The 16659-nt window shown below is 41.9% G+C and overlaps 2 protein-coding genes across 2 annotated transcripts; both read right to left on the minus strand.

The window, feature by feature from the left end:
• Positions 1 to 356: 356 nt before the first annotated feature.
• Positions 357 to 3487, minus strand: LOC133981090 (NACHT, LRR and PYD domains-containing protein 3-like). Its single transcript, XM_062419976.1, has 6 exons — positions 3384 to 3487; positions 2600 to 3133; positions 1597 to 1678; positions 688 to 969; positions 560 to 588; positions 357 to 364 (listed from the first exon to the last, which is right to left on the minus strand). Exons 1-6 carry the CDS (start codon positions 3418 to 3420, stop codon positions 357 to 359), a joined length of 972 nt encoding a protein of 323 aa, XP_062275960.1. The 5' UTR covers positions 3421 to 3487.
• A 6875-nt stretch (positions 3488 to 10362) lies between these two features.
• On the minus strand, positions 10363 to 15784 carry LOC133981091 (NACHT, LRR and PYD domains-containing protein 5-like; the record flags this gene model as incomplete). Its single annotated transcript, XM_062419977.1, has 4 exons — positions 10363 to 10540; positions 10572 to 11149; positions 14980 to 15139; positions 15618 to 15784. Coding segments are annotated over 4 exons (1083 nt in total), but the record flags the coding sequence as incomplete, so codon positions are not given.
• Between the last annotated feature and the right edge of the window lie 875 nt (positions 15785 to 16659).

Raw genomic sequence — 16659 nt, forward strand, 5'->3', positions numbered from 1 at the left:
TTCTAGTTTAATTTAATTCAGTGTTTAAACATTTAATTTGTATTTTACACGAAAAAAGTTAAATGTAAAGAAAATCTGAAACATTTCCTGAGCAGCAGATCTGCTTTTTATGTTCACCTGCATGTAGAGAACATGACAGTAATTCTGTGTTGTATATTTTCTGATATTCTTTCCATTATATCAGACTTTCATGAATTAATGCACATTGAGTCTTTATTGAAGATTAAATGACAGAAACATAAATCCTGCCTCACATGTTGGTGTGGAAGGAGTTTTACTTACTGTATACTTGATGTTACATCACTTCAGCTCAGACAGTACACTAAATATTTTTTATCATAAACTCTTCATGTAAACTAGAAAACTGAGGAGAAGCCACAAATATGACTTTACATACACAGTAATAAAACTGACCTGAGAGTTTCCAGTCCACAGTGTGGACTCTCCAGTCCAGCAGAAAGCTGCTTCACTCCTGAATCCTGCAGGTTGTTGTTACTCAGGTCCAGATCTCTCAGACTAGAGGACTGGGAGCTGAGAACTGAGGACAGAGCTGCACAGCTACTCTCTGAGAGGTTACAGTCACTCAACCTGGAAATATAAAGTAAAAAACAATAAATAGGTTACTTAGCACAGTAACAGCAGAGTATCTAAATAATAATAAATAAAGCCATCTATCTGAGTACTTACAGAGCTTTGTTGGAGGATTTGACCATTGGCAGCAGCCTCAGAAGAACCGCCTCTGAAGCAGAGTATTTCTTCAGGTCAAACACGTCCAGATCTTTTCCTGATGACAGTAGGAGAGTTTCCAGTGTACAGTGTGGACTCTCCAGTGCAGCACACAGCTGCTTAACTCCTGAATCCTGCAGGTTGTTGTTACTCAGGTCCAGATCTCTCAGACTAGAGGACTGGGAGCTGAGAACTGAGGACAGAGCTGCACAGCTTCTCTCTGACAGGTTACAGTCACTCAAGCTGGAGAAGAATTTTGATAAGTTAATTCACAGATCCAATATATGAAGACAATAAAAGCTTGGTGGTTGAACTTTTACAGACAGTTGAATCCTGACCTGAGAGTTTCCAGTCCACAGTGTGGACTCTCCAGTCCAGCAGAAAGCTGCTTCACTCCTGAATACGGCAGGTTATTGTTACTCAGGTCCAGATCTCTCAGACTAGAGGACTGGGAGCTGAGAACTGAGGACAGAGCTGCACAGCTTCTCCCTGAGAGATTACAGTCACTCAACCTGGAGAAGAATCAGCAGAACAAAAGAATCACAAACATTACTTTTCTTCATTGAGCAAAGATGAAACTACATTAATCTGGATAGTTCTGTGTGCACCTACAGAGCTTTGTTGGAGGCTTTGACCACTGGCAGCAGCCTCAGAAGAGCCTCCTCTGAAGCAGAGTATTTCTTCAGATCAAACACGTCCAGATCTTTTCCTGATGACAGTAAGATGAAGACCAGAGCTGACCACTGAGCAGGAGACAGTTTATCTGTGGAGAGACTTCCTGATCTCAGGGACTGTTGGATCTCCTCCACTAGAGAACGATCATTCAGTTCATTCAGACAGTGGAACAGATTGGTGATTCTCTCTGCAGACACATTCTCACTGATCTTCTCCTTGATGTACTGGACTGCATTCTGATTGGTCGGTGAGATAATTCCTGTCTTTGTCAGCAGACCTCGTAGGAGAGTCTGATTGGTCTGCAGTGAAAGACCCAGGAGGAAGCGGAGGAACAAGTCCAGGTGTCCATTTGAACTCTTTAAGGCCTCGTCCACAGCACTCTGGTAGAAACGTGTTGATTTGTCTCCGAACACTTCAGACCAGGATGTTGTTTGTTCTTCTTCCAGCAGATTGACTCCAGACTTGATGAATGTCAGATGGACATGAACAGCAGCCAGAAACTCCTGAAGGCTCAGATGGACGAAGCAGAACACCTTGTCCTGGTACAGCCCTCTCTCCTCTTTAAAGACCTGTGTGAACACTCCTGAGCACATTGAAGCTGCTCTGATATCGATGCCACACTCTGTCAGGTCTGATTCATAGAAGATCAGGTTGCCTTTCTGCAGCATCTCAAAAGCCAGTTTTCCCAGAGACTCAATCATCTTCCTGCTCTCCGGACTCCAGTGTGGATCTGTCTCAGCTCCTCCATCATACTTGATGTTCTTCAGTTTGGACTGCAGCACCAGGAAGTGGATGTACATCTCAGTCAGGGTCTTGGGCAGCTCTCCTCTCTCTCTGCTTTTCAACACATCCTCCAGAACTGTAGCAGTGATCCAGCAGAAGACAGGGATGTGGCACATGATGTGGAGGCTTCGTGATGTCTTGATGTGGGAGATGATGGTACTGGCCTGCTTCTTATCTATGAATCTCTTCCTGAAGTACTCCTCCTTCTGTGGATCAGTAAACCCTCTGACCTCTGTCACCATGCCGACACACTCAGGAGGGATCTGATTGGCTGCTGCAGGTCGTGTGGTTATCCAGAGGCGAGCAGAGGGAAGCAGTTTCCCCCTGATGAGGTTTGTCAGCAGCACATCCACTGAGGTGGACTCTGTAACATCAGTCAGGATCTCATTGTTGTGGAAGTCCAGAGGAAGTCGACACTCATCCAGACCGTCAAAGATGAACACAACCTGGAACTCTTCAAACCTGCAGATTCCTGCTTCTTTGGTTTCAGTAAAGAAGTGATGAACAAGTTCCACCAAGCTGTACTTTTTCTCTTTCAGCACATTCAGCTCTCTGAAAGTGAATGGAAATGTGAAGTGTATGTCCTGGTTGGCTTTGTCTTCAGCCCAGTCCAGAGTGAACTTCTGTGTTAAGACTGTTTTCCCAATGCCAGCCACTCCCTTTGTCATCACTGTTCTGATTGGTTCATCTCTTCCAGGTGAGGCTTTAAAGATGTCTTCTTGTCTGATTGTTGTTTCTGGTCTGTCTGGTTTCCTGGATGCTGTTTCAATCTGTCTGATCTCATGTTCATCATTGGCCTCTGCAGTCCCTCCCTCTGTGATGTAGAGCGGTGTGTAGATCTGATTCAGAAGGGTTGGGTTTCCTGCTTTAGCGATCCCCTCAAACAGACACTGGAACTTCTTCTCCAGGTTAGACTTGAGTTTACGTCGACACTTTGCAGCACGAGTTCCTGAATGAACAAACAACAAATGAAATCAGTGAGTGGATCCTACAGAAAGTCTAGAAATCTGAATATGTAAGTGTGTCTGTGTAGTTTTTCCTCCTCCATCAGTTTTATTCAGCTCATCAGTGGAGGACAAACAGCCTCTGATCTGATGCAGATGTGTGAAGCATATTAACAGCAGAGTTTGAAATATAAACCTCTCCCATGTTCCCTCCATTTCCTCTCCATCATGTTAAATCTGTTAAAATCCTCTTACTGCTCTGCAGACGCTCAGCCAGCTCCTCCTGCTTCATTCTCCTCAGGAAGTGCAGTGTGATCTTCAGAAATGCGTCTCTGCTGCTCCTCCTCTGCTCTTCCTCCTCACCGTCCAACACTTCCTCATCCTCACTCTGACTCTGTAAGCATTCTGGGTCATCTGGACTCAGACCCCTCTGGACTCTCTTCAGCTCGTTCTTCACAAAAGTGACGATGTTCTCCTCCAGCAGCTGGAACAGAAAGATAAAGTGAACATTTCATTTAAACTGGTAGAACACAACATGTGATTCATGTGTCAGTCTGAAGGCCTGCTGGTCTAAACAGAGCAGCATGGACACTGTTAGGACCTGAATGCTACTTTAGTATTTCATATGTGGTTGATGAGTTAATAGTAAAAGGTGTGTTTGTACATGTACACACCATAAATATGGAGTCCAGCTGTGTTTGATGCTGCTGTGCAGACTGATCACTGGGAACCTCTGAGCTCTGCTGCTGAACTCTGTTGAGAAAACATCACGTTTAAGGACATTTAATGACTCAAATCTGCACTCAGCTTATTAAAGATGTTCTGTTATGATGACTAAATGAAGTCCTGTAAATGGTGCTCTGATTACTGGATGTTAAATTCTTACCTTCCATCATCAGGTTGTTCAATATTAAAGCTAATAGGTAGACCCATAGACCGGTCACTCTTCATGGACACACAGCTGGGTTCAGGAGAGTCTGCTCTCTGCTGCTGCATCCTGATATGAATAAAGAAGTGAAAATAGCATGTAGTTAACACCAAAGAACTGCTGCTCAGCTTCACTGAGTCTCTGCTGCCTCCACAGACATCCAGCCAGCTCCCAAAACATCAGCCCCCCCTGCTGAGGTCCTCCTGTCTCTTGGTCTCCTTTCTACGTGGTTTTGTTGACACCTTGGTCTCCAAAGTTTCTGCCCTGAGCAGCTCTTTCAGCCTCCAGAGTGGTCCTGTCCATCTGTTCTGCCTTCTTTCTCCTCTTTGTTTTCTCCCTCCTGACCAACCTGGAGGAACATTTGGGAGCTGTCCCTTGAGGGGGCGACTGTCATGATTCCTGTTTAAGCTCTGTTTGTGTTGTCCTGTCTGTTTCTGTCACTGCCTTCAGTTTCAAACCCACCTGCTCACCTGCTGCCACTGTGTAATTCCCTCATCAGCTCCTCACTACATATACTGCTCTCACTCATTTTCTTTCATTCTAGACACTAGATTGTGATGCTGTTCCTGTCTGTTCCTGTTCCTCTTGTTACCTGTTCCTGCTGGTTTCAACCTTATTTGAACTGCTTTCCCTTTATGGTCTGTTAGCCTGTCTGTTGGTTTCTGAGCATTAAAGCTGTTTCCATTTAACCTGTCTGTGGTGTTTGTGCCTGGTTCACCTGCTCCGCCCCACATAACACAGGAGGTTTATTCAGCCCAAACAGCCAACCAACCATTTTTAACTTCTTACCTTCCATCAGCAGGTTGTCCATCTTTAAACTGAATAGGCTGAACCATAGACCAGTCACTCTTCATAGACACACAGCTGGGTTCAGGAGAGTCTGCTCTCTGCTGCTGCATCCTGATACAAACAAACAACAAATCAAAGAGTTTAAAAAGATGAATGTTGAGCAGACTGTCAGCAGCTGAAGTTTTAGAAGCAGAATGAAAATCAATAAGAAGACAGTGGATGAGAAACGTTCTCCTGTTTATCAAAATGTCATCTGATGAAAGATGCTGTCTCATCTTAGTTGATTAGTTGACTAATCAGTGGTTGAGCTCTTTGTTAACTCACAAAGTTAGTAGTTCATTCTGAGTTATTGTGACTTATTATTCAGTAGTTGAGTGTCAGATGTGACAGTGAGTGTGAATAATGATGGTGGAGTGATGTGAGTGGAGAACAGTGATGGACAGTTAGAGATCCTCATCTCACCTCTGAGCTTTGGTCTGGCTGTCATGTTCCCCACACAGAGAGCTTTTAGAGGGAGGGACTCCCTCCTCTCTGTCCTCACACTGATCCATAGCAGAGAAACACCTTCACACAAACACAACAACATGCGCTTTCATTACAACCAGCAGGGTGCTGTGATGAAAATGACCCAAAAGATGAGTCTAATCTTTATATTATATGGAGTACATAGAGGAGACTGGGGTAAGATGAGCCATTTTTCATATTTAGGATCACTACATCAAGGCAATCATAGTTGCATATATTTCAGGATGTTGTGCATCCCTTCAATCAGAATGAGTGTAAACATAACTGTTTCAATAATATAGCATGTCAAAAAAAAGTGGTTAAAAATTATTATTGCATATTACTGCTAATCAGCTGTTTTGTAAAAAGACAAAACATTTAAACATGATAATGCCTTAAAGTGCGCTTGGGAAGAGAACATTAACAGCTGTGGTCAATAATGGACTAGTAACACATTTGAACAATCTGAACTGAAACTCTCATCCTCTCATCATCCTTCCTTTCTTCCTCTATCTATCCTCTCTTCTATCCATCTTTGTTAAACTCCTCCCTCCATCTTCCTCTCGTTCCATCTATTCCCAACCCAGCGGCTCAATTTACCCCAGAGCTACCATTGTGACTTTATTAGCTAACATGTTGCACTTTTATGCTAGGTTTATGACCTCATGTTGTAGCTCATAGATACCACAATTGATTTATAATACAAATTTAAAATGATCTATTTTGGTCTAAACACAATTCTCATGAAACTTATGATAAACTAAATTCACTTTCAAGAGTGAAAAATGTTTATTTGGAAATAAAGATCTAACCTCTTTACCCATGTGGTTCTTACCTTCACAGACTCCATGAAATGATGCCTTCCTCCTAAATATTTGGTCACATGATCAATGTTTTTTACCGTTTCCTAGCAACAAGGGGTGGCTCAATGACTCTTTGGCTCAACTTACCCCAGTCTCCCCTACTGTATATTACGTTCATACTCATATAACTCATTTTACAGTATTAGCAGTCAGTGAAAGTTTACATAGTGCTGTCATAGTGGAACAATGGGCAGTACAGTAGTAATATTAATATCAATGTACATTATTATTAGTAATAGTGTGACAGAGTTCACACATGAACAGCTAACTGCTCAGTGACACTTTAAAAACATGCAGCACTGACTAAATCACTTGATACTTGCAGCTGAAATACACAGGCAGGAATGGAGGCTCCTAATAAAGCTTTGAACCCAAAAATAGAGAAAAGAAAACAGCAGTACACTCTCAGAAGATCACACATCATAAGCAAGTATCCACTGAAATACAGGCAACCAGTGTTATACTAGAAACACACAAAAAGGACATCTCTGAATTTATATGGAGCTCATAACTCCTGGATGATTTAGATAGAGCTCAAGAACTGCACCAAGCTTTAAATAATGACAAGAAAAGACAAAGAAAGTGAAATAATTGCTGTCTGTGGTTCTATATGAGCTGTGGCAATATCTTGTGTTTTAAATGTAGTTTAGTCAGCTGCAGCACTGTGAGAAGAGTTCTTTGTGTGTTTCTAATGTTGATCTAACAGCAGCTGTAGTGTTGTTGTAGTTACTGTAGGGCTCCAGCAGGGAGAGCGGTGGTGTAGTTACTGCAGGGCTCCAGCAGGGGGAGCAGTGGTGTAGTTACTGCAGGGCTCCAGCAGGGGGAGCGGTGGTGTAGTTACTGCAGGGCTCCAGCAGGGGGAGTGTAGAGCTGTCAGTCACACGAGACCACAGGAAAGGTTCTCTCTTCATCTTTCACATTAATACTCATAAATAAATACTATCTAAGTTACACTGAAATTAAATAGTGTTCAGAAGACTCATTCACCTCTTAACGTTTCTTATAATGTGAGAAAGTCACCAGTTAAACAGAAACACCGGATGGACTGATGCTGTTGTGTTAGCTGTGGTGGAGCGAGCTAGAGAGTGAATGAAGAGAGTCAGAAAGCCTGAATCAGATCAATAAAACGTTATTTTCTGATAATTTCACATCGGTTACGTTCAACAGCACTAATAAACTTAGCCACACACCTCCACTCAACCCTGCAGCTCACACACACACACGCGCACGCACACGCGCTGTATTTCTGCCTGATGAACGTTATTGTGAACGCGTTCATTCTGGCGTTAGTGAACGGCTCTCTCTCACAGTTTAACTTGGTTCAAGAGAGAAAACCCGGCTAAAACACACCGTAAACAGCCTTAACATGTAGCGGGAATAAAACCCAATCTGGCAACAGCAGCCAGCACAGAGTCGCACCGCCGCATGCGCCATCACAATGCGAAGCATGGAGGCAAAAACACATGAAGGCAGCAGAGCAGCTCTACCTCAGACCATTAATACAGCATCTTCGTATGATTACTGACAACTATTTACAAATCAGACGCATAGTTTCAGTGTTAAAACTGATCAAATAATTGCTGTCTGTGGTTCTATATGAGCTGTGGCAATCATTTAGAAAAATAATAGCTCGCAGCAACAGATTGGAAACAAAAGAACTATGAACTAGTTCAACATGTTGAATTATGAACTATGAACTGAACTAGTTCATTTTAAAATGTGTGAACTGAACTTTGAACTAGTTCATGTAGGAAGTGAACTTTCCATCACTGTCCGTCGCACATTTCTGCAACCAGCAGCTGAGTTTGTTCCTGTGTGTCTAACTACAGCCGGTCTCTGAACATTATATTAGATTTAATAATCTGATGAAATGATTATTTAAAGATGAACTATTAGGATGGAAACATGTATATTTAGGTATCGATCCGCCATCACTAATTACTAGCAGCCAAACCAGCGGCCTGCTTAATGTCGTGATGACTGATCATTATATCTGCAATCAGTTCTCTGGAAAGCTTCATTACAGTGTGCATATACGGAGAGATGTCTCTGCTTTCTACAGGGTTAAATACATTTCTCACTTTACATCATATTCATCATATTGTTATTAATACACTGCCTACCTCTTCCTCGCGCTGCTTCTCTTCCGTGTTTGCAGACAGGTGAAAGAGAGAGAGAGACGTGACGCTCCTCTGCTTCTGAAGACGGAAACTCAAGTTAAACAAGATCAATACAACAAGTAACAGCGAAACATATTTATACCAATAAATCACACAACTATACATACTATCATTTTAAAAATACACGTAACTTATTGAAATCAAACATAAGTACCAAAGACAAATCACCAGTGTTTGTCTCAGCTCTTCCTCTTTTGTCTTCCTCTTCCTGGGTTTGCAGGATCTGCGTGTTTTAGTGTAAATAAATATGAAATGATGGTCTGCTTGCCTCTGATTTACTGTAACACCATAACACACTATTAGAAGAACAAGCTGTATATGTGAAATAACTCAAAGACACATTAGCTTTTATTTAAGCTGCATTTTGACACTTTATCGTTTATTCTGTATATTTGTGCTCATTTAGTTTTTACTCACAATTAATGCTCAAGGAGATACTGAGACTTACTTTACTTTTCTTTTCTTTTAACACTGCCAAAGAATGAGATCAACCAATAATAACCTAAATAAAATAAAACAGCTCAAAAAAGCTCAGCATGTTTTTAACTTTTAGCGTTATTTTAAAAAACATTAAAATATATTTGATTGTAAAAATGATGAAATGTTTCTGTAATGATTGAAAAATAATGAGAATATTTAAAATGTTTGTTTTGAGTTTGTTGAATAAAAACATGAAAACAACAAAGTTCAAAATAGTTTGAATTTATTTTGCTGAAAATGTAAAAACTGTAAAATGTGAAATAAAAACATTTATTAATAAAACCAGTTTCTGCTCCTCACTGCTCCTCACTGCTCCTCTTTACTCCTCACTGCTCCTCTCTGCTCCTCTTTACTCCTCTCTGCTCTTCTCCTCTCTGTTCCTCAATGCTCCTCTTTACTCCTCTCTGCTCTTCTCTGCTCCTCTCTGTTCCTCAATGCTCCTCTTTACTCCTCTCTGCTCCTCACTGCTCCTCTTTGCTCCTCACTGCTCCTCTCTGCTCCTCACTGCTCCTCACTGCTCCTCTCTGCTCCTCACTGCTCCACTCTGTTCCTCTCTGCTCCTCACTGCTCCTCATTGCTCCTCTCTGCCCCTCTCTGCTCCTCTCTGCTCCTCATTGCTCCTCTCTGTTCCTCACTGCTCCTCTCTGCTCCTCTCTTCTCCTCTCTGCTCCTCCTCTCTGCTCCTCTTTACTCCTCACTGCTCCTCTCTGCTCCTCTTTACTCCTCACTGCTCCTCTCTGCTCCTCCTCTCTGCTCCTCCTCTCTGCTCCTCTTTACTCCTCACTGCTCCTCTCTGCTCCTCTTTACTCCTCACTGCTCCTCTCTGCTCCTCCTCTCTGCTCCTCTTGACTCCTCACTGCTCCTCACTGCTCCTCTTTACTCCTCTCTGCTCCTCCTCTCTGCTCCTCTTTACTCCTCGCTGCTCCTCTCTGCTCCTCTTTACTCCTCACTGCTCCTCTCTGCTCCTCTTTACTCCTCTCTGTTCCTCAATGCTCCTCTTTACTCCTCACTGCTCCTCTCTGTTCCTCAATGCTCCTCTTTACTCCTCTCTGCTCCTCACTGCTCCTCTTTGCTCCTCACTGCTCCTCTCTGCTCCTCACTGCTCCTCACTGCTCCTCTCTGCTCCTCACTGCTCCACTCTGTTCCTCTCTGCTCCTCACTGCTCCTCATTGCTCCTCTCTGCCCCTCTCTGCTCCTCTCTGCTCCTCACTGCTCCTCATTGCTCCTCTCTGTTCCTCACTGCTCCTCTCTGCTCCTCCTCTCTGCTCCTCTTTACTCCTCACTGCTCCTCTCTGCTCCTCCTCTCTGCTCCTCTTTACTCCTCACTGCTCCTCACTGCTCCTCTTTACTCCTCTCTGCTCCTCCTCTCTGCTCCTCTTTACTCCTCGCTGCTCCTCTCTGCTCCTCACTGCTCCTCTCTGCTCCTCCTCTCTGCTCCTCTTTACTCCTCTCTGCTCCTCTCTGTTCCTCACTGCTCCTCTCTGCTCCTCCTACAGAGACACTGAGGAACCAGACCAGACTCCAAACCCAGCATACAGAGGTTGAGTGAATGTGGTGTTGAAGGTGTGGAGGTGGATCAGTGAGTCAGAGGAGACTCTGTAGAAGGACAGAGTGCCAGCAGGACAGTCCACATACACTGCTGCTGTTAGAGACAGAGGAGGAGGAGGAGGAGGAGGAGGAGGAGGAGGAGGAGGAGGAGATGGATGTTTTTATCTTATTGTGATAGACAGAGTAACCACCATCAGAGCATCTCACACACCAGGACTGATCATTCATTCCAAACCAACAGTCTTCACTGTCTCCTTTCCTTCTGATTCTTCTGTAACTCACTGATATATAAACTCTTCCTCTCCACTCGACCTCCCAGTAGCAGCGACCAGTCAGAACATTTCTACACAGCAGCTGATAACAGGAGTCAAATCTGTCTGGATGATCAGGATATGACTGATCCTCCTCCACATGTGTCACCTTCCTGTTGTTATCAGACAGTTTGAGGTTTGTGTTCATTGTGTTTGGATCCAGTTCCAGTTCACAGGCATCTGATGGAGAGAACGAGACACAATACAGCTGCAGTTTATCATCTGTTGATTTATTAACTACTTTACTGAAACCATTCAAACTTAAACCATCTCCATGACAACTGAGACCCTCCATCACTGAGGAAGACCATGAGATGTGACTGAAAGCTTTGGACATACAGAGTAAGTGGACCTTTAGATGAGAATGTTTTTCAAAGTGAAACTTGATTCCAGCTGCGTCTGATGTTTGTCTGAATGTAAATTCAACAGTTCAGGTCATTATATAATATAAACTGTCCAATAAAACAATATACTAAACAAATAAAACATGCTGAATGTCCATGGCTAACTAAGGGTTTAATAAATGAGACTTCATAACATATAAAACTCAAAAGTCAGAAAATAAATATAAGAAGTATAAAAATAAGTGAACTAACATGTTGAGGGCAAGAAAGAAGGAGTACTATAGGACACTATTAGAAACAAACAGGCAATATGAAGGAAATATGGAGCTTTCTGAACAGTATTATTAAAAATGGATCTCAGAAAATGAGTTATCCTCTTATTAAATACATAGGAACGTTATGGGATTAGGGGAGAAGTCTTGGTTTGGATTCAAAGTTATTAAAGTAACAGACAGCAGTTTGTGAGGTTAGGTGACAGTTGCTCTAAATGTTTGGACCTGCGGTCCCACAGGGGTCAGTATTGGGACCAACATGTTTTATGACATATGTCACATATCAAAGGTATTGAAGCTTGTTCTTTCTGCGGATCACACTCATAGTTTTTGTTCGGGTGATGATTAACTACAAGATATGGTAACCATGGAAATGATCAAACTAAAAACCTGGTTTGATAAAAATAAATTGTCACTAAATTTGAATAAAACTAAAGTAATGTTGTTTCACTGCAGAAGAAACAAACAAGTAAAAATACAGATAGATGGTGTGAATATTGAACAGGTTACTGAAAATAGATTTGTTGGGGTCATAATTGATGAAAAGCTTTGTTGGAAGGCAAACATTAAACATATACATCCCAAAAGGAGCATTGCAGTATTAAGTGAAGCCAAACAGGTCCTGGATTATAAAGCGCTTCACATTTTGTACTGTTCACTGGTCTCACCATACTTAAGTTACTGCGCTGAAGTTTGGGCCAATAATTACAAATCTAATGTACAGTCATTGTTTATTCTTCAGAAAAGAGCAATTTGCAACATCCATCATGCAGAGTACAGGGATCATTCAAATCCATTATTCTTACTGTCTCATTTACTGAAGTTTGCTGATCTGGTGGAATTTCAAATAGCTCAAACAATGTACGAAGCAAAAAACAACCAACTGCCTGCAAATATCCAAAACATGTTCAGTGTAAGAGAGGAGGGCTACAATCTAAGAGGTCAGACTTATTTCTAAACTGTTAGCGTGCGAACGATGAGGAGGAACTTTTGTATTTGTGTTTGTGGTGTGAGGCTATGCAGCAGTCTAAATGTGGAACTGAGGGAATGTCCAAACATTAAGATTTTTATAAAGAGGTACAAAGAAATGATCTTCAGTAGGTATAGGAATTAAGATGCTATTATTATATATGTATATTTATATGTATGTGTATTATATGTGATTTGGTTGTGTCCAAAAATGAGTGGATGACAATGGACTTGCTCATTTGTGTACTATTATTTGTATTACTTTGAGTTAATGGTGATAATATTTATGAAAGTGACAATGGTGGCAATGTGATGATGATGATGATGATGATGATGATGATGATGATGATGATGATGATGATGATGATGATGATGATAAAGATGTAATACTAGGACTAGATAATAATGGTGATATAGACGTAATGATAGTGATAATAATATCAATGATAATATATTTCTATATACTACACAGGAACACAGGTACAGAAATGTAAGTTGTGAATTAGAGGCAGGAATTAAATAAGTGTAAACTTCATCCTGCTCCTTTTCAGGCTCAGTTACTGACAGAAGAATGTCATTGTTTGCTTCTTTTATTTGTTTCATTCTTGGTTGATTTGCTTTTTTCCTTTTGGATTTGAAATTGTTCGTTTATGTCTGAAAATAAACATTAACACAAAAAACATATTAGCTTGTAAAATGCAGCTGTTAGTCTCTCAGCACCTGTCAGCATTCATTATAAATTGATTCCAATGAGAGTCAATGTAAACCCTTCACAAGCACGTGACCTGAGGCTGCTCTCTTATTGGCTTACTTCAGTTTTCCAGGACACGCCCACTTTTATTGGCAGCAAATTGTTGTTTTATGTTTTTAATCTACTGTGATTGGACAGATGTATGATTATTGCACATTATAGAAAAACTGGTAAAATAGTAATAAAAAGGTCTCAGAAGATTCTAGAGCGGTAAAGTTATTTATAATTAAATAACAGTTGTATATTGAGATGTGGTGGAAATGACATTTGTTCAACGTAGGTCAGAAAAATGTACAAAATTAACAATTTGTCTTGTAATCTAAGTTTGTCCTCTTACAGATCTTAAAACTAGACAAACTATTTAAACTTATGAGACTGTGTTAGGTGAGTTTTTTAATAACCTTTTTAATTCAAGTTCACAAGGCTAAAAGTGCACCTAGTTGATGACACAATAACTAAAATATATATGGTGGTGTCTCTTTTTAAGCACATTGACTTATTGGTAACTTTACTTTAACTGTTGGTAACTTTAGGTGATGTGAGTGAAATGGACATTTTGTCATGTCTGATTATGTTTTATTCCTGTCTCTGTGGGTCAGAGATACCATACTGGGACACACCAGGGAACACTTCTCCTTTATAAACTACCTAGTTAGTGCCACCTTGCTGCTGGGGGACAGGTTTGAACATTTCCTGAGGATGCACTGAGCAACACCTTGAAGGAAGAAAGAAGTCTTCTCAGAGACTGTCACTTTCCTAAAGATCCTCATCACCCATGACCACAGCGGAAGCTGAGAAGTGCTTCTCAACCATGAAAAGAATTCAAACTTTTCTCAGAAACACCATCATGACCCAGGAGAGGCACTGGCCATGCTGTCAATGGTAAAGAGACTGGTGACTGACTTTAACCAGAGAGTCATTGAGAAGTTATGTTCAAGTAGTACTACCGGCTGTGTTTAGGCACCATTACAGTGTGTTGTGTTGTTTTTAGATTGTCTTTCCTTTCCTTCTTTTTTAAATTTGATGAAGTGGTGCTACGGTTTGTTTGACACTAACTCTAGGACCCCCTCCCCAACAAACTGCCCCCCCCAAAAAAAATGTTCACCAGCCGCCACTGATTATTTTCATCTCAAACTGTCGTCTGTTACAAACACATTTTTGTCCAAATGCTCCAAACAGCTGAAGTCAGTATGAATGAATGAACTTTATCTGCACGAGAGACATGAGGGACATTTTGGAGCAGGTAGCGCCACCATGTGGACATTTATAAAACATTTCTCTTTTAACTCCTGAACTGTGAAGGAACAGAAGGAAATTTCTGTTTCATGGATTCATTGGTTCAAGATAAATGTCAGTTTAGGCCACGCCCATTTCTGACAAAACACATTTTCCATCATTTTGAACTTTTTTCACTTCTTTTACATATTTCATCCAGTTTTTCTCAAAGTTCTCATGAATCAAACTGAAAACACACTCACAGTTCATTCTCTGCGGTCCACCATGGTCCATCCTGGAGGAAGAGACAAAGACACAATCAGCTTCATACACCTTCACTCATATCCACCATTAAACATGAACCATAGTCCCTCAGTTAGTCAGAGTGTCTGTCCATCTGTCCATACCTGAGAGTGTCCACCTGTCTGTCCATACCTGAGAGTGTCCACCTGTCTGTCCATACCTGAGAGTGTCCAACTGTCTGTCCATACCTGAGAGTGTCCATCTGTCCATACCTGAGAGTGTCCACCTGTCTGTCCATACCTGAGAGTGTCCACCTGTCTGTCCATACCTGAGAGTGTCCACCTGTTTGTCCATACCTGAGAGTGTCCACCTGTCTGTCCATACCTGGGAGTGTCCACCTGTCTGTCCATACCTGACAGTGTCCACCTGTCTGTCCATACCTGAGAGTGTCCAGTCTCCAGTGTGGATCCTCCAGTCCAGCAGACAGAAGCTTCTCTCCTGAGTCTCCTGGATGATTGTAGCTCAGGTCCAGCTCTCTCAGATGGGAGGGGTTGGAGCGCAGAGCTGAGGCCAGAGAAGCACAGCCTTCCTCTGTGATCAGACATCCTGACAGACTGAACACACAGAACAGTTCATCTAATGAGATAAACAGGATTTTGTCTTTCAGGCCTTTATGCTGACACTCAGCGCCCCCTGCTGTATGTTGGTGTCATGCAGATACATTTTAGGTTAGTAGTAGGAGAGAAAGCACATGTTCCTGCTGGAGGCTGCATTCTGATTTATGTTGAAGAAGAAATGTCGTTAAAGTTAAACATTGTTCCACAGAATATCTAAAGAAGATTTCAGAGAAATTTACTGATGTTTTAACTTAGTTCTTATTTTTCATTCCAACAATGTTCACTGTGTGATCACAATCATTTAATTAGGCAACTTAGTGTCTTCCATAATATTCTAACTTAATTTCATTCAGTGTTCAAACGTTTAAAAAGTTAAATGATGAGATTAAATCTTTTTATCATAAACTCTTCATGTAAACTACAAACTGAGGAGAAGCCAAAAATATGACTTTATATACACAGTAATAAAACTGACCTGAGAGTTTCCAGTCCACAGTGTGGACTCTCCAGTCCAGCTGAAAGCTGCTTCACTCCTGAATCCTGCAGGTTGTTGTGACTCAGGTCCAGATCTCTCAGACTAGAGGACTGGGAGCTGAGAACTGAGGACAGAGCTACACAGCTTCTCTCTGAGAGGTTACAGTCACTCAACCTGGAGAAGAATCAGCAGAACAAAAGAATTGCAAACATTACTTTTCTTCATTGAGCAAAGATGAAACTACATTAATCTGGAAAGTTCTGTGTGCACCTACAGAGCTTTGTTGGAGGCTTTGACCACTGGCAGCAGCCTCAGAAGAGCCTCCTCTGAAGCAGAGTATTTCTTCAGGTCGAACACGTCCAGATCTTTTTCTGATGACAGTAAGATGAAGACCAGAGCTGACCACTGAGCAGGAGACAGTTTATCTGTGGAGAGACTTCCTGATCTCAGGGACTGTTGGATCTCCTCCACTAGAGAACGATCATTCAGTTCATTCAGACAGTGGAACAGATTGATGCTTCTCTCTACAGACACATTCTCACTGATCTTCTTCTTGATGTAATCAACTGTTTTCTGATTGGTCTTTGAGCTACTTCCTGTCTGTGTCAGCAGACCTCGTAGGATAGTCTGATTGGTCTGCAGTGAAAGACCCAGGAGGAAGCGGAGGAACAAGTCCAGGTGTCCATTTGGGCTGTTTAAGGCCTCGTCCACAGCTCTCTGGTAGAAACGTGGTGATTTGCCTCCGAACACTTCAGACCAGGAAGTTGTTTGTTCTTCTTCCAGCAGATTGATTCCAGACTTGATGAATTTCAGATGGACATGAAGAGCAGCCAGAAACTCCTGAAGGCTCAGATGGACGAAGCAGAACACCTTGTCCTGGTACAGCCCTCTCTCCTCTTTAAAGACCTGTGTGAACACTCCTGAATACACTGAGGCTGCTCTGATATCGATGCCACACTCTGTCAGGTCTGATTCATAGAAGATCAGGTTGCCTTTCTGCAGCTGCTCAAAAGCCAGTTTTCCCAGAGACTTAATCATCTTC

The sequence above is a fragment of the Scomber scombrus genome, chromosome 5, assembly GCF_963691925.1.
Source record: "Scomber scombrus chromosome 5, fScoSco1.1, whole genome shotgun sequence".
NCBI lineage: Eukaryota > Metazoa > Chordata > Actinopteri > Scombriformes > Scombridae > Scomber > Scomber scombrus.

Bases quoted from the DNA above. Each gene is read 5' to 3' on its own strand.
- LOC133981090 (XM_062419976.1), bottom strand. From the start codon at position 3,420: ATGAAGCAGGAGGAGCTGGCTGAGCGTCTGCAGAGCA. The intron at 970-1,596 runs GTCTGCAGAGAG...ATTCTTCTCCAG, and splicing joins GAGAAGATCAGTGAGAATGT to CTTGAGTGACTGTAACCTGT. The intron at 589-687 runs GTAAGTACTCAG...TTATATTTCCAG, and splicing joins AAATCCTCCAACAAAGCTCT to GTTGAGTGACTGTAACCTCT.